General features: G+C 40.7%; 4 protein-coding genes and 1 non-coding gene across 8 annotated transcripts in view; 1 reads left to right on the top strand and 4 right to left on the bottom strand.

Annotated features, from left to right (window-relative positions):
* utrn (utrophin) overlaps positions 1 to 7,561 on the bottom strand; it is a 185,434-nt gene extending 177,873 nt beyond the window's left edge. The window contains exons 1-2 of the mRNA XM_032542253.1: positions 7,130 to 7,561; positions 4,817 to 4,981 (exon numbers count right to left, since the gene is read on the bottom strand). Of these exons, the coding sequence (XP_032398144.1) occupies positions 4,817 to 4,889 (73 nt within the window). The 5' untranslated portion in view covers positions 4,890 to 4,981; positions 7,130 to 7,561. The remainder of the gene's footprint in view (positions 1 to 4,816; positions 4,982 to 7,129) is intronic.
* On the bottom strand, positions 3,500 to 22,410 carry LOC116705838 (syntaxin-11). 2 transcript variants are annotated; one of them, XR_004336061.1, is made up of 3 exons: positions 22,135 to 22,410; positions 19,994 to 21,104; positions 3,500 to 3,511 (listed from the first exon to the last, which is right to left on the bottom strand). XR_004336061.1 is itself a non-coding variant. In XM_032542277.1 (2 exons), exon 2 carries the CDS (start codon positions 20,985 to 20,987, stop codon positions 20,088 to 20,090), a length of 900 nt encoding a protein of 299 aa, XP_032398168.1. In that variant the 5' UTR covers positions 20,988 to 21,104; positions 22,135 to 22,410; the 3' UTR covers positions 19,389 to 20,087. The 2 variants fall into 2 exon arrangements, 1 of the variants encoding a protein (XP_032398168.1); XM_032542277.1 differs by lacking the exon at positions 3,500 to 3,511 and having other exon boundaries at positions 19,389 to 21,104.
* On the bottom strand, positions 10,704 to 10,786 carry trnal-uaa (transfer RNA leucine (anticodon UAA)). The gene has a single exon. It is a non-coding gene; the product is annotated as a tRNA-Leu (tRNA).
* LOC116705839 (uncharacterized) lies at positions 12,881 to 15,267 on the top strand. Its single transcript, XM_032542278.1, has 4 exons — positions 12,881 to 13,138; positions 14,172 to 14,327; positions 14,655 to 14,812; positions 14,900 to 15,267. Exons 1-4 carry the CDS (start codon positions 13,098 to 13,100, stop codon positions 15,226 to 15,228), a joined length of 684 nt encoding a protein of 227 aa, XP_032398169.1. The 5' UTR covers positions 12,881 to 13,097; the 3' UTR covers positions 15,229 to 15,267.
* LOC116705836 (syntaxin-11) lies at positions 16,199 to 18,611 on the bottom strand. 3 transcript variants are annotated; one of them, XM_032542272.1, is made up of 2 exons: positions 18,523 to 18,611; positions 16,199 to 17,188 (listed from the first exon to the last, which is right to left on the bottom strand). In XM_032542272.1, exon 2 carries the CDS (start codon positions 17,181 to 17,183, stop codon positions 16,281 to 16,283), a length of 903 nt encoding a protein of 300 aa, XP_032398163.1. In that variant the 5' UTR covers positions 17,184 to 17,188; positions 18,523 to 18,611; the 3' UTR covers positions 16,199 to 16,280. The 3 variants fall into 3 exon arrangements, with proteins under 3 accessions (XP_032398163.1, XP_032398162.1, XP_032398164.1); XM_032542271.1 differs by lacking the exon at positions 18,523 to 18,611 and adding an exon at positions 18,146 to 18,416; XM_032542273.1 differs by lacking the exon at positions 18,523 to 18,611 and adding an exon at positions 18,253 to 18,415.
* Positions 22,411 to 23,248: the final 838 nt, after the last annotated feature.

Raw genomic sequence — 23,248 nt, 5'->3', positions numbered from 1 at the left:
GATCCAGCTACAAGCAAAGAGACCAACACACTTGTGTCTATATATTGCTGTAAAGACACATCCAGCTGCATTCCCTGTGGACACTTTGCTTCCTTAAAGTCAAAAGATGCTCATGAGAACTCTCACTGACCCGTACAAGAAAGTGAAGCTCAAACACCAGAGGCAAACAAAAAACAAATTCAGGTCATGACATCTCAGAACGAAGGGGGCGGCCACAGTGAAAGCTTCTTTGTTTTGATTTGTGTTCCATGCTACCCACACATGCAGATGCACACCCATTATTACATATTGGCATAACACTGCATACCGCTGCACTCACTGAAAGTTAGAAAAAAGGTGTTACTGTAATGGCTAGGTGGGAAATATCACTCCAGAGAACTTTAACATTTCCTCAAATTATTTATGAATGAGTGATCCAATCTCTTTTCAAACATGCACTCACACACCAGCTACAAACTCTTCAAAAGTACTCGGCCCACCCTGCTACGAGTGGCAAGGATCCATGATGACTAGCTGAGCTAGTATGGTGACAAATCTTACCACACCCTCCACACCCTCCGTTTGGTGACAATCCCATTACTGTTCTCTTATTCGATACAATGTCAATATGTAATTTTATTATACAGTGTCTCACATATAAGTTCAACAGGCATAGTTGAGAGAGCTAGGCCTAGAGGTCTGAAACTCATGTGTTGACGACAAGCTGTAGAAGGTACAGTATGTGTGGTGTTTCCCATAGAATGGCCTAAACTATGTCTTAGTTATTGGTATGAACTATTAAAGTTGAGGAACAAAAACTGTTTTGAACCATGTCTGAACAAATGTAGTATAGATTGTGTTTTAATCACATACCAAAGAAGTACATTGTCAGAAACTAGAAGAATCAGCATTTCAGATGCATTCATACATGCATTTTGGCCTTGCAGTTTCCATGTGGTAATGGCAAATAGGCAAAAATCAAACAAAGACAAGTGGATTTCTTAAGAGTTCCAATTTAACAATTTCAAAGCTGCATACACTGACGGAGCTGGATGGCTCCCACCAAATCTTTAGTATGTTAGGAATGATGCTGTTATTCTCACATTTACAAATGCTCAGATACACACTGACTTACAGGAGATAGTAATAAGTGACAACAGAGAATAGAAAGATGGAGAAGAACAAGACCAGGTCAGGTAACCAGGCAGCACATGTGAAAAATTGGAACAATACATAGACGATTAGCACTTTTTGCAACTGGAGCAGTATGAGAGGGTTGGAGAAGGCTCCTCAAGCTTTCAAGTGACACATAAAGAGAGAAAAATCAGGTCAGGCGAGTGTCCATTACTATGTAATGGTTGGTAAACAACAGCCCCTAACCCTGTGAATGATATCTAACCTTTCACATTTGTCCGCACTCTGGAATGGGTAGGGGGAGGGGAAGTGCACCGGCTGGATAGGTAGTTGGGGCTTCAGGTTGTTACAAGGTAATCCAACCAGGACTTTGGTAAAGAAAAGTTTGTAGCCACTAGGACTGCCGTGCCATGAGGCAGAACCACACATATTTGTTTCTTAATAGAGTTCAGCCTATTAAGGCTGAACTATTTCAGGCGACAGGTGATGATTATTTTCAATGTACATTATCGGTAGATGATTTCTTTAGATTAATTGTTTGTAATTTTAGTCTATTTAATGCAAGACAAACTCAAGATGACGTCTTCAAGTTGCCTGATTAAAAGATATTCATGAAAAACAGCAACGGAGAACAAAGGAAAAACAGTACTTAAAGCTGTAGTGCATAGTTTCTGTAATGACAACAAAACTGTCGGAGCGTCCACATGACACAAGCCTTCTGTGACACAACGGTAGGTATTAAAATGCTTAATAACGTTCATTAATATCAAAAAGTTTCGCACTGAAACTTTATGGATTATTTGACCAAGAGTGTAAGCTTAATACGACAGGTAAATGTTGATCGTGAATTTTAATGCTTAAACCTGTCAGTCACACAACAAAGTTCCTACCAATGTAGAGTCAGAGTTCCCAGATGCACTGCTTTGTCCAGCTTCACACTGTTGAACCCTGCACATATTTTCTCTCTCTCTCTCTCTCTCTCTCTCTCTCTCTCTCTCATATGTGTGCACTCGGCAACTGCAAGCTTGCATAACAACTTTGAAAACATAAACCACCCCCCACGCTCCTCAGGAGGCATGAGTGTGCATACGTCTGTGAAAGGGACAGACTGTCTAGCTAGCTGTTCTTCTCCATCATGGGAGGCAGAGAGACAACACACACACACCCCTTGCCTCAGCACACATTGTAGTGGTGTCTCTCACTGTAGTTTAACAGTTGACATATGATACACACAGCTGCTGAATTAACTGAAACAGAGTTTCAAAATAACATAACTTTCTCTAAAAGACCAGGACGACCAGTGTTTACTTTGGGACGATGAGTAATGATGACAAAAAAAGAGAGGTGTGTGCGCTCATGCTGTTTAAGTATACACCTCAGTGTTGGGAATAAACTCGCCCCCAGGGTGGCTGGTATGGAGATCAGACAAACTAGTGAGCTAATGCTTTTCTCGCAAGGCTCGTCTCAGCTGTGAAAACATCCTTCCACCTGCCCACCACGCACGCACGTCGCGCGCAACACACGCACCCACACACACACACACACACACACACACACCACCACACAAACACCACACCCACACACACACACACACACACACACACACACACACACACACACACACACAAATAGCACTTTCAAAATTTGAAAACCTGGTTTGACCTGGTTGTGCAGAGTTCAAATACTCTATGAATTATAGAATAGAACACCTAATTTCATCCATATTTCTGTAAGGCCACCGACTGCACAAAGTGTGCCATGCAGCTTTTTGTGGGTTGTTTTAGTCTGCAGCTAAGCTACAGTGCGTGCTAAATGTTCCCCTCTTTGCCATAAAAGAAAACATTACTTTTGGGGTTTCTAGGGAAACCTGAATCTCTGTAATAAAAGCATTGTGGTCTGGACACAAGCATTGTAAATTACAAACTCCACCGGCACGGTGGAATTCCTGGTACGGAATCTGCCAGCCTTCTGAGGGTGGACGGGTGTGGAAAGCTGGCACACGGAGTGGACAGGATAGATAAATCTAACCACTTTTTTTATTATTACTTTTTCTATTTTACAGTTTGCAGGAGAGAGAAAGAGAGAAACACTAAGGACGGGGAGTTGGCAGGGCACTGGTCCAGCAGATTCAATGCACATGCCACCACTTTTTGATTCCAACATAACATTTACATGATGTATTCTGGGTGCACATTACAGTTAACAATGGAAGATACATGAGTAATTAGGATGTTGTCGTTCTTTTGTTGGCTCACTTTTACTCACAACATGCTAACCAGCAACTCAATACCGGATAAGCGGATGCAGATGGATGGATGGTCGAATGCTAACCAGCAACATAGGATTCCATTCACTACGCTAAGCTAACTAGCAGCGGCGCTTCCGGTGTTGCACTAAACTAAAACAAGGCACGCACTGAGACAAAAAATACGGTGGCCTACCTATCTACAGCTGGGGGAGACTGTGATAAGCCCTATTTCAAAAAACGGTGGCGTGTTCCTTTAAAGCATAACATCGTTGTATGGCAGTGTCCCATGCTTAGTTTAACTTAACATAGTCTAACATATTATGTTTGACACATGTGACTATAGTACCATATGTGTGCTTGCTTTCCTCTTTGCCTCTGTATGTATGTGTATGTAACGTAATCCAGTGGCAAGACTCAAGATGTAGGCAGGGTACCACTTCATCATTAATATCCATATCATCAATGTACCACAAAATCTACCAAACTGACTTTACTCAACATTTTAAATGTGAAATAGTTTATCAACATTTTTAGCCTGACGTACAATTATTCATATATTCATTTGATAAATACACCTTTGTGAGTATCAGACTAAAGTCCTGAACATTAAGAAGAGGAGTGCAAAATGCTGACAAACAGGAGGTCATTTTTTCTCTTTCTTTCCATGTCGCCCTCAATCACTTATTTATCATCTGTCTACTACTTATCACTACTTTTTTTTTTTTTTTTAAGATTATTTTTTGGGCATTTCTGGCCAGTCTGTCCTTCTGACAGGACAGCTGAAGACACGAAAGGAGAGAGAGCGGGGGGAATGACATGACATGCAGCAAAGGACCGCAGGTCGGAGTGTAACCCGGGCCTGCTGCGTCGCGGAGTAAACCTCTCTGTATGGGTGCCCGCTCTACCAACTGAGCTATCTGGGCGCCCATCAACACAGTTGTGACAATCGTAAAGCACATGAAAAAAGCCACCTGCAAACCTCCTGCTAGCGCAACAATTCTCTCTCTCTCTTTCGCTCTCTAACAAAAGATTAACCTATGGAATGATCAACAGAGAAAGGGATCACAGGCTGCAGCTCTTTAAACCTATCCCTGCATTCTTGTCTTCCATTTTCTCTGCTGCCATTGATCACCTTGCCTGTGACTTTCTCTTTCACCTTGTTACAATCAACCATCTCCTGTTATCTCCACGCCTTTGTTGCTCTGCTTTGCCTCTGTCCCTTTTCCTTTGCCTCCATGGGAACTGAGGTTAACCATGCACAACAGGATTTCTGGCTCTGTCAGTGTTTTGTTTCAGTGACTGGCCATATGCACGTACAACTAAATCCTCTATCAATGTAGTTATAAGACAACCAGTCATTTTGCTAAAGATCCACGCATGCTTACACACTCTGCAAGCAGTGTGTCCAACATGGAACACCAAACAATAAACAAGACAATAAATCTCAAAACATACCAGATCTCCACTTGATGATGTCGTTGAACTCTTCGTTGGCACCGCCCTCTGCTATGTTACCTTGTGATGCCATGGCAGCCAATAAATTCAATGCTTGATCAGTTGAAATTGGGTGATACAGATCCAAGTCTCTTGGCACACAGTGCAACAGCCCTCTTTCTGCACCTGTAAGTAAGAATAGGACTTTCTGCATTAATGTGACTTCAAGCAGTGGAAATAATCTCAAAAGGAGGCCTGGAGAGTTGAGCAGTCACATGCATCGGGAAACATTCAAACATGCTCACACACACACACACACACACACACACACACACACACACACACACACACACACACACAGGAAGCTCTGGCACTTCATGAGTAACACCGTAGGTCATTAAAACACTAACAGGTGTTTGAGACTTCACCTCCATGACAACGCTTGGGATAGACAATCTGGTGTCACACCATGGCCTGAAGGCTCTGACACACCAACCCGACGGCCGACCGTCAGCAGAAAAGGCAGTCGGACTGATCAATCTGCAAGAAGTGCCTCGGTACACACGCTGACTTAATTGAACGTTCTGTGTGTGCGCGAGACATAATATGTCTCGATAACAGCAGGTGGCGCTGATGTGTATTATCGCCCCAAAAAACGCAAAGGACAAACAGGTCACGTGGGTCTGGCTTCTCCTGAATTTCAAAGTCGACCATAATTGCAGCTCGTTCGAAATACGATCTCACATTTCACAAAAATAATACGCCGAACATTTTAAGCAAGAAATAGTTTTATCGACAAAGGTCAGTTTTAAACATTTTTATCGGATTTTGAGAGGCGTTCGACATGCTGGTCCCACTCGTCATTTCCGGAAAATGTTTTAACATAAGTTCACTGATTGGCTAGTCAAGGGCTAGCACTCCACCAATCAGATTGGTCATTGAGTCCGACTGCCCCTCCACCAATTCAACAAGTCAAATCGGCCCAAATTAAAGAAGACAGCTCGTCCAACTGACGACGGCACGGAACACACCAAATAGACTTGAGTCACCGACCTCGCCAGACTGTCCGACGGCTGATAATCGGGTTGGTGTGTCAGCGCCTTTAGGCTGACAGTCTTGCTTATTTTGCTTTAGTTGGTTCTAACAAACCATCATACACAGTCAAATCTAAAACTTTCTTCTATTGTTCAGTTCAGTTCAGTTCAGTTCTGCACTCTAGAAGTCATAAGATTTCAATAAATACGTAGTCCAACTATGCTGAGTTGGCTACTAATTTCAGACCCTGACATTGATTTTAGAGATATCTGACAGAATTATGTAGGATGGCACAGCATGACTGCATGCAGTAGGTTTATCCTCATGCAAGCTAGTCATGCTTTTCATAGAATTCAATTGTTCAGGGTTCAAAAGTCCCTTGTCCAGAGCAGCTAACCCTGGACTATGATTTCTTGCAAGTGGTGAGAGTTTCAAGTAATGAGAGCAAGCGATGAGAGTTTCCTTAGGGGATTAGTTAAATATTCCATTGCACTGAAATTTGAATGTCTTCTAATGTGCTAATATTTGCAATTGGCACTGTCTTTTCTATTTGTAGCGTTTCAGTTTCATTAAGGCCGCTTTACACAATCTGTCATAATTCCAAATGTTCCATTTGACCTATGGGTCAGCCGGTGCTGCAGTTTCACAGGTTATCTTCCTGCATCTTGTTGCAGCTTTTATAGCCTGCTTTTAAATGTAGGTCAATGCTTGTGGGTATGGTCTGTTTTAATTCAGGGTATGCTTTGATAAAAAAAAAAACTCTTGTTCACTCCTAAAGTAACTTGCTTTTACCATGAAAGGCGTGTATGTGCAGTTTTATCGAGCAGGGCTTGGTGAGTTACAGTTCTTCTGGGATGACGCAAGACCCAAAAATAACAACTGTAAACTCAAGAAAAGGACAGACCCATCTATCTTGCTGGTGTCTTTTCTAATTTCGGTTCCTCTCACTGTGAAAGTAGTAGTTTTGACAGCTAAGGCAAAGCAACTGTGAAGGGATACCAGTTTAATGTGAAATATTTGGACTTCAACAGGCAGAAGTGTAGTTTAGTACTTTCAAGACTGGTTGATTTCAACAGGAGCAGTTTCTTCAGATCCATTTAAAGTACTCATGTGTTGTGTTAATCTGACGAGATTACTGCCACACACAAACAAACACTCGTACTGATACAGAACACATAAAGGGATTTTTAAACTGCCGATTTGTTGTGGCCTTGTCGTAGTTCATGTCTGATCTCTTAGGTTCGACTGCGGTCCGAGCAGTGGGTCCGGGACACATAGATCCAAATCACACACACTCACCTCTGCTGTCACCAAGGAGTCAGAAGACGTGCTCCCTCGGAACCAGTCGAAGGCGTGGGGAGTAGAGTAGAGTGTGGGTAGACAAAAACAGTAAAATGTGTATGTATGTAAGTACATTAATCCAATTAATCTAAGGCATTTTCTATTCGGTACGAGGCACTCTTCTTAACTAACGTAAGCTAACTGAATAGAACCGTCTTCAAGCGCATCCAGTCTCCACAATGTACCAACAAAAAAGCTTTCAAATACGCCTTTTTGCAACGCAACGCTAAGCACGTCCTACCGAAGTCTTTAAAGCACACGGCAGGCGGTTTCTTGGAAACAGAGAGGTGGTTATTACATTTCACGGGTGAACACCGCGGTACGGTGGACTCAGGTCCCACAACTTTGTTCCTGTTGCTTTACTTGACTATTTCTCCCTGCTGCTTCAACCGACGCTAAACTCGACAAAGTTGGCTAAACATAACGGAAATGCTAGAAAAGGTCCTTCAAAGTAAAAGGTTTATGAAGCTAGCCCCACTATAGCAATCACTGAGAAGTTATGCCAACTGGCATTGGTGGTCGCTCCTGTTGCCTTTACTGATAATTGTGCTTTTTAAATACTTTATCGCCTTATTAATGTGATATGTTCCCATTAATGTTTCCGACATAAACAAGTGCCCTGTCACCCCGGCCATACATTTCATGAATGACGATTAAATGATTTACATGACATGAATTATGAGTGAAACAGTTTCCGTAATTTTGGCATTTGCTATTGATCCCCGCTTCACTCACGGTGGTCATCGTTTTAGAAAGGTAGGCCTTACGTATAGCGTCAATCAAATTTATTTTGAAAGTTTTGACCGGAATCACAGTGTTCACTGTGGGTAGCTTGACACTGGTCTGGAGTTTTTCCCTCTGGCTGTAAAAGTTTTCCTGACGCGGAGATGGAAACATGGCGCGGTGGGCGTCACGTGACGTAACATCAACCAAACCAGTGGGAATCACGAAACTTTACAAGAAACTTTAACTGTGGAATAATAACTGGAATGTTATAAGGGCATTCGAAACTTTTCTACGTAAAGGAACTACTATTGGCTATTTACACAAAGCCTTTGGATCCAAAATATTTGTTTTATTGTAATATAAAATATCTATAATATTTAAATTATTTTACTTACTTGAATGATGAACTTTTGCAGTGGTGAAAATAATAAGTTAATAGTAATAGGTTTTTTACCAAAGTAAAAGTAGCAGTATTACAGTACAAACATTTTAAAGTAAAAGTTCTATACAGCCAAACTCTTACTTAAGTATAAGTACAGAGTTAGGCTTTTACCAGTCAAATTTTACTAAAACATAAAAAATGTACTACATCAGTATTTAACTATACAGGACTATTATAACTGATATATGTACATAAGCAGCCTTCAAATGCTGTAACAGGTAATACTTTCTACCCTGTTAGTCACTTGAATCTTCAACTGATCATGTGATTTATGTAAATAATTATTCTGCAAAGTAATATGTAAATATACCTTTGTATATATATATATATATATATATATATATATATATATATATATACACATTAAAAATACAATATTTCCCATGTGGAAAACTTTGCAGCTATTTATCATTTTGTAAGGGCACACTGCCTGTACATATGCATGTACTGTATGTATTTTAGTTTAATCTCAAAACTAGTACTAAAGTTTATCCTTTGCCATGTTTTTGGAGTACAAAAAAAAGAAGAATTATCTAGATGTTAAATGAAACTATAATACATGCATAAATGCATGGCTTGTAACACACATTTTCACAACATAAAAAAGGGTCTCGCAATAATTTGTTTAATTCCCATTATTTTAGAATGAATGTATAAAACATTTCCTAAAACATTTCACTCAATAATAAAAAAAACTTTATTTACAGTATATAGCAACTTTAAACATAACATGCAAAGGAAAACAAAAAAGAGCAGACCACTTCAAATGTACAATACACAGAAGAAAGTAAATAATGATTTAAAATAATTGCATTTACAATATAAATGACCATAGTACAGTAATAATAACAGCAATTATCATGACCATATTCCCTTTTTGCCACATCTTGTCTCAAGTTTTACTTTATTGTACTGAGTGATGTGTTGGCCTAAAAAGCAACAACCTTTCCAGAAACAGAAGGGACTGAATAATATATTAAGGCCCATTGGAAGCAGGCTTTGGGGATGCAGAGATGTTGACGGTCCATTGTAAGTCCATAACCATCCCCCCTCCCTCTTCTCAGTTGTCAGAGCTCTTTTGTGGATACTCGCTCGCACAGCTCAAAGAAGAAGCTCAAGTTTACAAATTAGTGCTCTCAAACACCTATCAAGTGACAGCATATTTATTTAGTGGTGAGTATGGAAAGAGAGAAAGGGGGACAGGTGGGAATGCTCACAGATGCTTCACTGACATGTTGACATAGATTGAGTAAAATAAGGAAATCTAAGGAATCAACACACCAGTAGACAACTGCCCTGTATGCACATAGTGATCTACTGCAGTCAGTCACAGACCTGCTACACATGTAATACCTGTTTACATGTAATGTGTGCAAAAGACCTATTTTGAATATGAATAGGTCGAGAAAATTTCAAACAGCTTATGTTTTCCAACTACACATCTTGAATGCATGTGATCACTGCAAAACAACTTTTGAATACCACTTTAGAAGAGTTACAGCTGTGAAGCTTTTCCTGTGGAAGATGCAGATGACTGGGTATCCATGAGTCCAAGGCATCGCCCTAGCTGTGAAATTATAGGGGTTAGTGTGTGGGCCTTCAATGAGCCAGTGTTGGACTACAGCCCAGAGACTACAAGGGTGGTTTAGAGTGCCCTCTTCTGCCCCAAAGGTGCAACTGAACTATTCCTAAACAAAAGACCATATTACCTTGAGGACTTTACTAAACAAATACAGCGTAAAACGTCATATGAGCCAAGCAGGAGGTGGGCTTGTACTGTTAAACATATCTAAATAGTCAATTGTGTATTGCACTAAATAGCCTTTATCTACCTCTCAGATTATTCAGCACTTTGTTTGACCATCAATAGTGATATACATTCTTGCCAATCTCGACCAATTAACGGATAAAATTCAATTCCTACAAATTAATTGTACAAAACGTTGTATTTACAGTAAATGAAAATAGACTAAGAAAACTAACCAGAACTAATAAGAAAACCTGAGAAGTGTTACAAAGACGTGCCGATAGGTGCATTCATTGTATCGCAGTAGATAATTAATTTTTAAAATATCACAACGGAGGAACTGTCTTTTTTATTATTGTTTTCACTTTTGTCAGGTCACCACTACTTATGGAAGCTAATGTGGGTTATGTTTCTCATATGTTCAATTATGACCTCAGAACTACAATATAGTGACTGCGATGTAACTCGCGTTGCAGTTTCCTACATTCTTGTCCTCTAGATGAATTAATTGGCATGTGCTGCTTATGACGCACCTCAGAGCTCGTCTTTTTGGAGACGCTCCATATGGTTATTCCAGGTCATTTCCTGATATTGACATAAACAACACTAAAAGTTTATACCAGGAGTGGGGTTCGAACCCACGCGGACATATGTCCATTGGATCTTAAGTCCAACGCCTTAACCACTCGGCCATCCTGGTACACACACCGCATTTTGCTGCCTTTCCTCTTCAAATCTCATCAACGACGACGGAGGTTTGTGGTGGAATGTGTTTCGTGTTTGATATTGAAATGACTACTGGGATGGTAATACACACCATTGTTACGTAGTAACACATCAACAATTGCTCATGAGTAGAACTATGTCGCTATAGCGTGTTAGCAGCTAGCAGTTAACGTTAACTTGTGGAGTGGCAGACTCGGGCAAACTTTTAAATGTCACGCTTGTTGACAACTATTAACAGCTAACGTTACAGAGAGGCAAGTCAGAGAGATATTTTTTTTAGCATAATTCGGGCTCGTGTGCTTCACCAACTAGCTAGCTAGCTACTCGGTGAAAATCAGACAAGGTACTGGGACCTGCATATATTCAGCACGTCACCGTGCTTTAATCAAGCTCCGCCCACTAACGTCAACCGTGCTGCGTTCATGACAAGGGGAAAATTTTGAGGTTTGTCATTACGTCACCATTAATAATAATAATGCATTTTTTTTAAAGCGCCTTTCAAGACACCCAATTTAACTTCACAAACAAAAAAAGGACATTAAAATTACAGTAATCTCATAAAGGTGTATAGGTTCACATTAGGGACATGCAGTAGGCCTAGGCCTGCTGAGGAGGATCTCAGTGAGAACTTCCAGTTCTCACGATAGAGCAGTGCGAGACCACCTTCCCTCCCGCAAGAGCGGGGTTTACAGATGGAAACAAATCCATGCATGCGGGACTGCTTGGTTTAGGTGAAAGAAATCCAGTCCACAGTCCACAACGAAGTGGCTGACGAAAGAAGCCCCGCCGTTGAGGGATCTTATGTAGAACAATCCAGCTTTCAGTCAGTTTGACTGACTGTGCATATCCGATCTGGGCAGATGCAAGCACAGTATGGTCAACTCATTGATCAGGCTTAAATGACCGCGACCAACAGTCCAGAGACAGGGGAATATTTTGCCATTCTTGCGAGCCATGTAGATTTTTTTGCGACCAGCACCTCCTCGGTGGGCATACTGGGCGTCGGAGAACGTTGCATTGACACTAGCTCCGCAGAATGTGCACAGCTCATCCGGTAAAGTTCACTTATTATTTCCTCATCCTATACTCCAGCAGATATATGCATGAAGTTATTGTGGGTCATATTAGTCCTAATGGCCTGGGCTGTGGGCTTAGGCGACTGTGGTAATTACTGTCTATGGGGAAACTTACTTGCATCCTCCGGTCACCATGGCCTCCGGTCATCATGTCAGATCACCCCGTAGGCCTACTTTGCTAATGAACTTGAACATCAAATAAAATGATCGACGTATTCGGGAGAAAAAGTAAAATTACTGAAAATAAACAAGCTAGACGGAGCGGCGTCAATCTCGCCAGCGTTCCCGTTACTAGGTAACACCATTTAGCGCGCTATGATTTAGAACAAAACCATGAACAAAACACGATATACAAAACTATCAGTGACGTGCTGTGATGTCAGTAAGAGGCTAGGCACTGAGTTATGAAAGCCAGATTACCTAATTTATTGTTTAGGCTAATAATCAAAACAGTACGCTAAACGTTATACGCACAAGCGCGGCACACACGCACGGTCGATAGCAAGACATTTCCAATCAATCTATCAATTAAAATCAATCTAATGTATTTATATAACACTTTGCAGCAACCAGCAGGCTACAAAGTGCTTAACAGAATGAGTGTAATTACATCATCCAATAGAAAGAGTGAACATAGCAAACAGTAAAATCAGAAAAGGTCTCAAAGAAACAAAAGAATGAAACTGTCCCTCCACTGCTACGGTTTAAAAGCCAGACTCAACAGATATGTTCTGAGTTTGGACCTAAAAAGAGCGACATCTGTAACAGTGCAAATATCAGGGGGGGAGGGGGACTTGTTCCTAGTCTCGGGGCAGCAACCGCTGTAGTTGCCGGTATTATATGAGCTGACGGTTTTTCCTGCTTGGTTAAAGCTGCGGGCAGGTTGTTCAGATCCAGGACCCCATAGAGGTCCCGCCGCTGACTGTTAGCACGGCCACATAGCCACAGCTTTTTTTCCATACCAGTCAGTTTGAAACCATCGGACGAGTTTTTGTCTGCACGGGGGTTGGAATCCTCATTACGCGCCAAAAAAGCGCATCATCACAAGCAACGTCCTTGACAACCAGCTGTGCATCAGAGTAATGCGCTGGTGTTTATTTTTAGTAGTTTTTCGGCTGCTGCGTGCTACTCTCGTTCAACCTTTGTTGGGTCTATGCGTTTAAAACATTGCCCATCTACACCATCTGACGAGCAATTCACCTCAAAACCATGAGGCTGCAAAAGGGCACTCAACAAGCCACATATATGAGGTGAGGTGATCTTTTTATTATACAAAATTTATGGAGAGACTAATTTAGTTGGGCAGTCATGAAAAAAACACAAAATTCTGAAGTTAACTTTAGCTGCTTGTATTTTTTTTCCCTTCAAATTTTCCCATTCTATTTCTCTTTAAATAGGCTATTGTCCTCTTAAATTTGCGGATGTTATTATGATTACTCATGTTCTTCTTTCTATCAGAAGGTCTGCCTTCCCTAGCATGAAACATCAAACGTGGTTCCAGTCCTATGCTAAACTTCCTCAACTGGATTCATGGGCTAATAGTCCTACAGCCACCGTCTAAAGTTAAAGATTAGTCTTGCGTGCTATAGCACTTTGCAACTTTCACCAAAATGTAGGCTCAATTGAGCAAAAAATGTAATTCTTTGAGCTTTGAAGACTTATAGAGTCCATCACTCGGTCACGACAGTTTTTCTCAAAAACTGTAAAACCTATTGAAAAAACTTAACTCCATTGAGCAGTTTTTTACTCAATTGCTCCATTGCAGACTGTCCTTCACAAAAAATCCAGCAAGATTTTTGAATTATCAGTTTTCACTCACACAATCGGCTACTGTAAATAAATATATAAAATATATAAATACTATAACTACTACAAATTCTCCCTTAATAAATCTCAAGTTCATATATATATATGACAGAATGGTGATCAGTAGAATGGTAAATTTCAGAAAATTATCTCCTAAACAAGCTATTTGATCAATGGACATGAAGCATTTTGGAACAGTAGTTTAGTCAATGGAATTAGCTAAACTTTTTTGGGATATGCCTACAAAAACGTGTGGCTGGGCTTACTCCTGTAGGGGTTTTGTGCAGATTCTGAAACTAGATGTGCTTAAAAGCAACATTTTAAATGCTTTCGGTCAATATCTGTGAGGGTTTTGTTCAATTTTAGCTTTTTTGACTTGTTTCTTTTAAACCTTGTCTTAATGCCATTATATGTCTGATGTGGGTTAATTAAAGCACAATTGTTGAAACTGTAAACTGGCCTTCCCTTCATGTCTAGGAAGCACTCTGGCTGTCAGACAGTCCAGAAACAGGCCTCCATGACCACAGATTACCAAGAGAAGTTCCTTTCCCCGCTCTGCTACAAGGCGATCGTCTCAGCCCCATCACATAAAGGCCCTTACCATGCACTGAAAGGGACAAGTGCAGATGTGAGGTATGATCTAAAGTGTTTGTCTTATCTCTCTAGTGAGAGCCGCTAAATAGTCCATCATGCAGTACAGCTGGCTCTCTACCCACCTGGGTGCCACATTTTCAGGGTGCCCTTGATGTGGTGGTGAAAGTTGGTATTGGACAGGACACAAAATAATCCCTGAGATGCGTTGAAGATCACAATAACTAACAGATACAATTTTAGTTTTGGACAGGATTTATGGAAGTACATTAGTTACAGAGCATCGGGAGACTTTTTGATGTTGGAAGTGTTTTGAAACAAAGAAGTTCTAAAGCAAAAAAAATCTCACATCCTTAACATGTGTTTCAGATCCTACTATTTGGTCCAAAAAAGGATCCCAAAGGCCCCACAGCCCGTAGGCCATTGGAGCAGCAACCCTCCACACATTCCTACACACTTTGACGCAAACCAAACGGCATCCCAGTTGGAGGACAACCCATCAGTTCACCAAAGTACACAATTGGATGGTTAGTGTAGTCGTACATCGCCAAAATGTTAAATAACAAATGTACACATCCTGTTTCGAATCCACTCTCGCTGTCTCCTGTTCTCAGATGATTTCCGAGCATGGAAAGGAAAGAAGTGCAGCTCCCAGAAAACTTCTGTTCAAGTTGCAGCTAACTCTAAACCAGTCCCAAAGATGCGAGAACCAAAACCTTTTGAAAACGTCACCAGCTACAGATCGGATTATGTCACACATCAATTGCCCCCCAGGAGGCGCAGGGAGAAGCCTGTGTGTCAAACCAAAGGTCTGCCGTTACAGCCTGCTGTGGCCTTGAAGCCAAAGGTGGCTGGGAACACAAACCAAGAACTTTTTGACGAAGCCAGTGCATTCTTTCAGCAATTCAAGACCTGGTCCCTTGCAAACCAGTTCCACAGCTAAGGCAAAAAGTCTGAGATTAAATAAATAAAAAAAGCTCTGCAATTATGTAATGGCAACTTGTTTTAAATACTAATAAGCATCTCACTGGTACTCCACAGCACAACCCATTTTGACTGTTAAGTAATCTACTTACCTGAAGACATTTCATATTGGATAATTTCAGTGGAAAACAAGTTAGACAGCTAAATGCGGTCTATCACAACAATTAATGGTGTGTGTATAATATATTTGCAAATGAAACATCTGCTAGAGATAGACTTTGCAAAGGCTGCAAAACCATAATTTGTGTTTGCCTTTTCATCTGAATGAATGCTATATCAAAACTACAGTAACTTTCAGTAACCTGCACATTGTTCCGATTTTAAAAGGCAAAAAAAAATCATCTGACACAAACTTAATCAAAAGCACAACTTTTTTATAAATACCAAATCAATTTATGATTATCGTCAACACATGGTTTTGGATTAAAACAAAAATAAAAGGACACTCTGAATAACACACTTAGTTATCATCGTGGGGAGATATTATGCTGCCGAGTCCGTAATTCCTGTACTGCAACTGGCATTGTAAGCTTATCCTGGAAGTAAAGATTCACATATTTATATTGATGATGTACTTTATTATATAAGATAGAAGACAACTCCCATGATCCCACACAACTTCATGACGTCACCAAAAGTGAGTGGATTATTTTTTTATTCAAATAACAAAGTATTTTACTGTAGATTAAATTTTAGACAGCTGATAACTCCAAACCTTGTGACATAAACAGTATTGACAGCTAAAAAGAAATGGTATATCATGTTTTAATTCACAGTAAATGCTTGAAGAAGCTTCTTACATCAATAGAGAAATTCAGAGTGCTGTACTCTTCAAGGCAAAGTTGGTTCTCTTACACTTTCTGCTCATGAGGGTGCTTGTAAAAGGTGGCATTTACTGTGAGTTCAACACATTGCATAACATGTCTTTATAGCTGTCCATAACGGTTTTTACACAGGTAAAAATTTAATTTTTCAAATCATACATAAAATTGCACAAAGTCAAAGTAAGCCCTAAAATATTTGGTTGTGTCTCCAACAGGGTAGACAGGGACAACATTGCTGAAAAGGATTCTTCCTCTTGTACTGTAGGGCCTTTTTGATGTCAACGTTGATTTTGTCAACACAGTCTTGAGTGCCACGCACATTAGACTCAATGTTATCAAGCATGGATCCGTGCTCCTCCACCATCACGGCCATGTGCAGGAACAGCTCATGGACCTCCTTCAGCCTGAGCTCCAGCTCCACCAGCTCCTTGTGTCTGCCCTTGATCTCACACATCGCCCAGGGGGACGAGCGTGCGCCTTGGGTCTGCAGGCTCTGGGACAGCTCAGTCCATCCCTCACCACCTTTGTCCACCATCACATCCAGCTGGACATCGGTGATTTCGGTACCCATTATGGAGGCCTGTCTCTGGATCCTCCTCCGACATGCATTTCTCTGGATTTCCTCCGCCTCATTGTAGTCACTCATGGCAGCATGGAAGGCACGGATCAGCGTGTCATACTGAGTTCGAGCAATGCGACTAACAGCAGAGTTGGGACCTTCTTTTACCTCTAACTCGCTGCTCAATTTACCCAGGGCCTGAAGACGGATGTGCAGAGCCTCCCCATGTTGCTGGATCCCCCTGGCGATGGAGTCAGAGTCCTTTTTGAGTAGGGTGAGACGCCGCACAGAGGTGCCAAAGCGTTCGTTATGCGTGCTCAGACGCTCCACCTTTAAGTGGAGCAAGGAGATCTCCTTGCGTATGGAGTGGGCCTCCCTCAGGATGTTGTCAATAGGGGAGGAGTCCTCAAACACCAATGCCTGTTGGGGCAAAGTGTCCTTGTCTACATCATACTCTGCTCTATAAAACTCTGGCTCGCAGTCCTCCTGCTCCTCCCTAATGGTCTGAAGCCTCTCCAGCATGTCCCGCATTCTGCCTGAGAGACCAGTGCAAAACAATGTATTGGTTATTGTGCTCGTCTCTAGTCTAGCTTTTGGTCGGATTCAATTCAATTTCAAATCAATTTGATTTATAGTATCAATTCATAACAAGAGTTATCTCGAGACAGACAGAGTAGGTCTACAACACACTGATGTAGCGTTGAAACAATTCCATGTTTTTAAGACATTCAAATAGATACAATTTATAATGCAAAATTAGTATCCCATGTTCTACAAGTTGGGATGTAGGCCCCTTTTTGTAGTATAACCCTCTTCATAGTGATGAAAAATATAATATAAAAAGGCTAATTTTCCCTTCAAGGTCCAAAACGATTTTTAGTACATAACACTTTAAACCTACAAGTTCATACTTTAGCTTACTTAATAGAATAATGTCTATGAATATAATGTGATGTATATTGTTGATTGCATCTAAAAACAGACTTATTAATTTTTCATCTAAAAAGGTAAAGCTTCCCATGTTCCATTGTAAATAAGCTAATGTTAAAAAGTAAACCGTTGGAAGAACCAGAGTGTAAAATGGTCACCTAATGTACTGCACTTTTTTTGTGTGCACAATACTATGTGCATCTACTTGCAGTAATACTAATACTATGTAAAATTATGAATGAGAAATTTATGTTTTTACAAAAAGAAGAAATATAGGGTTCCCTATAAAAACAAACAAAAAACAGATTGACATTACACATTGAGTACTGTGATGACAGCATGTACAGGTTCATAAGTAATTTACCCAGGGATACTACATCACAAGCCAAAGCTAACATGTCATTATTATACAACTCCTGCAACAATGACTGGTCAGACTAATCTGCAGTAGGTGTTCTTTCTGTGGTGAACAACAATGATTGCAGTCACAGCTCAAAGCATTTTCTTTCAAACCAGGCAAACCAGGAACAAGGAAGACATATTATTGCAAAAAAAGACATTACCTTTGAAAGTAGAGTTAGGGCTGAAATGTGTGTTTAAGTAGTTCTTCAGCACGTTCATTTTGTCAACCACATGCTGCACAAAACTTTAAAAAAATGGTGGTGCTTGCCTAAATCTCTGCCACGGATTCTTTCATTCAGTCTCAGCCCATACACAGAATATCCATCTCCTTATATCATATTTGTGGAACAAAATCATTAAACTGTTTTAGAAGCCATCACAATGTATGAAGAAAAAAAAAGTCTTCTTCTTGATGGCCATTGAATCAGCCCCATCCTTCTGCACTAATTAAGTCCAATTATCCACTTGTCGCCAGGTGCTTCTGCTACACATATTCCATAGGAAAATATAATTCAACTATCAACTCAAAGTGTGTTACCTCTTATGACTGGCTCCCTCTAAATCAGAAAGCAAGTAAATTCCTTGCAACGTGTCTCACACTGATTTATTTGGTCCGAGGCAGATTTTAATCGGTTGAAGGAAGTCTGCTTTATGTTTAGCATGTGTGTCACTGCCGCCCCTTTCAGGTGACAGACATATGATTGGCCTTTCCCACTACTACAACACTCCTTGAAGAATGCTGCATTTTTTGGCTGCTTCCTGAAGACTTTAGAAAGCCCTGGATTGGCCAGACTATTTCCAATTATATACATTTACTTCAGAGGAAAAAAAATACCTTGACCCATATTGGCCCATAAGAAACATTTAATTAACATTGTAAACAATTCATCACTGCTGCTGGATAGCAAGGCGGCAAAAAAATGAAATATGACAGCAGAGCGGCTGAAAGAAACCAAGATCTACTAAAGAAAATCCCTAAATTGACAACAAAGCAGGTGGTTCTGTGCTTCTGCAGATATTGTACCTGTTGGTTTAGAAAACTGTATTTATGTAGCATTGCTGTTTATAGTAAAAGCTATCAGTGTAAAGGCTATACCACTGTGCCCCAAGTGTGTGCATGTGAGCTATTTAATATTCCTAACACGCAAGCATGGCACAGAATACCTACCGGTAAAGCATGGTGAGTAAGGGGGGGCACAAAGAGTAGCCTAGGGGCCCTTGACAGCCCTGATCCATCCCTTTCAGGGATTATAGGTTGTGGGACTGTTGCGACCCAACATTTTTAGCAGTGGCTCTTGTGTGTCTGAGTAATTGAAAACTTAAATTAAGAAAATATGTTAATGTATACTAAACACTACATCTCAGCAGGTCTTGATGTAAATTTCATGATCAAACAAGAATGAAGACAGACTCATTCCGATTTTAATATAACTGTTTATGTAATATACATGACACCACAGAAGAAAGGTATTATCAGCCATATATTCATAAAAATAGCAGTGAAAAGTAACAGATTAGGTTACATCACAAAACAATTTGGGTGATCCCTGCATAACATTAAGACTGTCAATAAATCCTGTTTTAACTCCCATCACTCCTCAGTTACTGGTGTCCTCAAAAGAGATGGTAAATATGAGAACAACTTTCATATCATTTGGGCTCTACTATGAGGGCTGATTACTGCATCAGGAAGCATCGTGTCAGGCAGCATGCCTGAAAACTGCACATTTAAAAAAAATGTTTTTTTAATGACAAAACATGAACACCAATAAATACCATTTGCTTCAGTTCTGCAGTACACCTGAGTCATGGGGGGGATTAATTCATATTTGAGATCCCAGTTTCAAATCTTTCACACAAATATAACAGACATCATTGTAAAAGATTTTACTCAAGCATTTTTGTCTCTCATCTAGACAAAATAGTTTTAACTTCTTCTTTGATTTAGATCCTGGAAATTGTATTATTATCTATAGCTCCACAGGCCATGTTGATAAAGACTTTGTGACAATACAAACAATAGCGGTTTTAAAATGTCCTTGTCTGGAGACAGCACAATGCATATTTTGCCATCCCGCTGCTAATCTCTGTACTGTACAGTCATTAGTCTACACATGGGAAACAGCTGCAGAACATCTTTTTAAAGGGGTTGTTCTTGTCGTGACGTTTGGCTTTACCAAGTTTGAAAAGGGCCTCCTGTATGCCTTCATCGGTTTTCTGAACGTTGGTTTGGATGGTGTTCAGCATGGGGCCTTGCTCCTCCACCAGCAGGGCAATATCCAGGAAAAGCTCATGGATGCCATTGATACGGGTCTCCAGATCAATCAACTCCTGGTGACGTTTCTCAATCTGCGACAGAGCAGATCGAGCCGTTTTACCTTCAGCCATTATGTTGTCGTTAAAGGTGTTCCACTGACCTTTCTCAATCATCTCCTCCACCTCCTCTCCTGTCACCTCACGTCCCACTATCTCCATTTGCCTCTGGATCTGGGCTTTACAGTTCTCCCGATGGCTCATCTCAGCCTCGTTATAGTCAAACATGGTATCGCGGAAACCATTGCTGAGGCAAGCATATTGGGTTCTGGCAATACGTGTGGTGGCAGAATTGGAGCCATATTCTTCTTCTAGCTTGTGGGCTTCGGCGTCCATGTCCCGCAGGCGTGCCAGCACACCCTCAGCCCGAGCTTTTATATCAGCACCAATAGCGTTGGAGTCCCTTTTGATAGTGCTCATGGTGGTGACACCCTGGAGCATGCGAGAGTTCTGCTCACGAAGCCTTTTAATCTCCACACGGATGAGCTGGATCTCTCTGTGGATATCCTGTGACTTGGAAAAAACATCCTCCAGAGCAGGACTGTTGTCCTCGAACACCACTGCCTCATGGGGCAACTCCATCTCTAGGTCAACGTTGCTGAAGGTGTCGGAGCCAGTGGAGTCGGCATACTCCATCTGCTCCACATGACCGGTGGAAACTTCCTGCAGGTGGCTCAGTCTGTCCCTCATGGTTGGTCTTGAGAATAAGTCAAGGTTACCGATGTCAAGATGATTTCCTCTGTCTGGTTCTCTTTGCTCTTCTAACACACATTGGTAAAGATGACTCAGTAAAGATCGCTGAATGAACTGAAATGGCAAATAACAAATCTTAGGAGTCACAGCACATGGAAATTAACTTTTTTCACCATTGATGGCTCAACATGTAAAAAAAAAAAAAATGGACACAGATTACATTCAAGATCCAAACACAAAACATTTGCAAGTTTAAACACAACCAGTGTCTCATTAACGCTGGCTTGCATGTTTAAAAGTCTTTTCCTTCTTCCTTCAGTAGTCACCCACCCAGCACTGGCCTAACAGGTTCTCCAGAGAATAGTCAAAAGGTGTTGCTCCTCACCAAACTAGTTCTGGTAACTTGTGATGTGTCTGACGTCTTTATCTAGAAATTCATTTAGACTTTGAATCTAACTGGAGCATCAGACTAAGCCGATACAGAAATATCTTGGATCTCCAGTTTGAGCTATTAAAAATGAAAATACCTAAAACTAAAAAAAATATATAGATATCCAATGTGAAATAAGGAGGCTGGTGACATCATCAGAGGGCATTTCAAAAGGAGACTAGAGCAAAAGTTTCCATAAATCAGTAACTCTTTCCATAGGAACAATATTATTTATTGTAGACTATTACAATGCTCCAGAAATACTACTTTAATAGTTAATTATTCACATGATCTGAAGCTGCTCAGTCTCACGGTTAAAATAGCAAAGTAAATGGCAAGACTATATTGTGGGTACAACCAGTTAAGACTTTATACGGTAAATGCATTAGTTACAAATGGTAAATTATATAAAATCTGCCGTATGTGCATTTATTTTAGAAGAAGATACAAATGTATGTTTTTCAGATACAGCATAATCAGGTCTCTTATAAATGAGATATTGATCTGTTTCCTCACTAAATAAATTGAGATAGAATAATAAAATACTGAGTATGTATTGCCACATAAATCCCAGGAACATTTTATGATAGACCCCAACACACACTGGATAACCTACGGTCCTATATTAATAAGTTAATAATTTCCTACAATCTCGGCAATAATCCACTCTCTTAATTGCATGCAGGATTAAAAGATCCAAGGAAAACTTCTTACCTGTTGAATTCTGATGTCCACAGATATCAAACGTTGTTCTTTAATGTAAGGTGACCATTGTGCCACAGCACCATTCTACAGTTATGAAGTCGACTGCTCCGGCTGTGAGCAGGAAGAAATTGAGGGCCCTACATGCGTAATGCGGCTATCTCTGGAGCCAAACAGGTATTCAACTGTTTGTTCGACTGCGCCACGCCACGCAAACATTCTTATTTCAGGAATGAAGTCCGGTCGGTTTGGCCCTTGCAGTGACGCTGCATCACCGGAGCGTCGATTTTTAGATAGGACGAGATGTCGAGCAGCTGGTGTGCATAAAGCGTAGTGAATGCCAAGGTTCACTTTTAGCTAGCTGAATAAATGGAAATGGGGGCCATGACAGGTGGTTTTGACGGAAATCTCTAAAGGTGTATGACTCTGGCAAGTCGACACCTGTTAATGACCAACCTTTTCTCATCAATTGGAGCCACCGCGGAAGGATTTCTTTTTGAGTTAGCAGACGGTCCTGATGGGCATAGAGCATATAGCCAAGCCCATGTGAATGAGTTAAATGTTCCCATCCACGCCCAAATCTCCCACACACACACACACACACACACACACACACACACACACACACACACACACACACACACACACACACACACACACACACACACCAATGAGGTTTTTACCAGCCCCAATGCCCAGTTAAGGCGGATTTGAAATTAACTGACATTAGCTTAGATGTTAACATAAATTAGTATTTTCCATAATTTAACAAAATGGTTGTAGGTGGCAAGTCAGGGGCCACACAGAGAGGCACCTTTTCAAATGGTGGTTCATACTTGCAGCAATAAGTTGTATATTAGCCCTGTATCCACAGCAAAATCAGTCAGTATTTAAGCATGAGTATACAGTGGGGCCTAAAAGGTTGTCAGTATAAAGTCATTATTAGAGGGTGCCTGGTCAGTCACATTCTATTGATTCCTATGTGACTGATTTATTGCCTTTGTTTTTTAATGTTGTGTGCATCCATTGAACTGTAAGTACATTAATTCACATACTAATATAATTGTATGGTTATTCATCTTTTGGCTAATTCTTGCTCCTTTTCATTTCGCCTGCTGATGGTCAT

The sequence above is a fragment of the Etheostoma spectabile genome, chromosome 18, assembly GCF_008692095.1.
Source record: "Etheostoma spectabile isolate EspeVRDwgs_2016 chromosome 18, UIUC_Espe_1.0, whole genome shotgun sequence".
In the NCBI taxonomy this organism is placed as follows: Eukaryota; Metazoa; Chordata; class Actinopteri; order Perciformes; family Percidae; genus Etheostoma; species Etheostoma spectabile.
The sequence above is the reverse complement of the archived record's forward strand: the minus strand, read 5'-3'. Positions and strand labels throughout refer to the sequence as shown.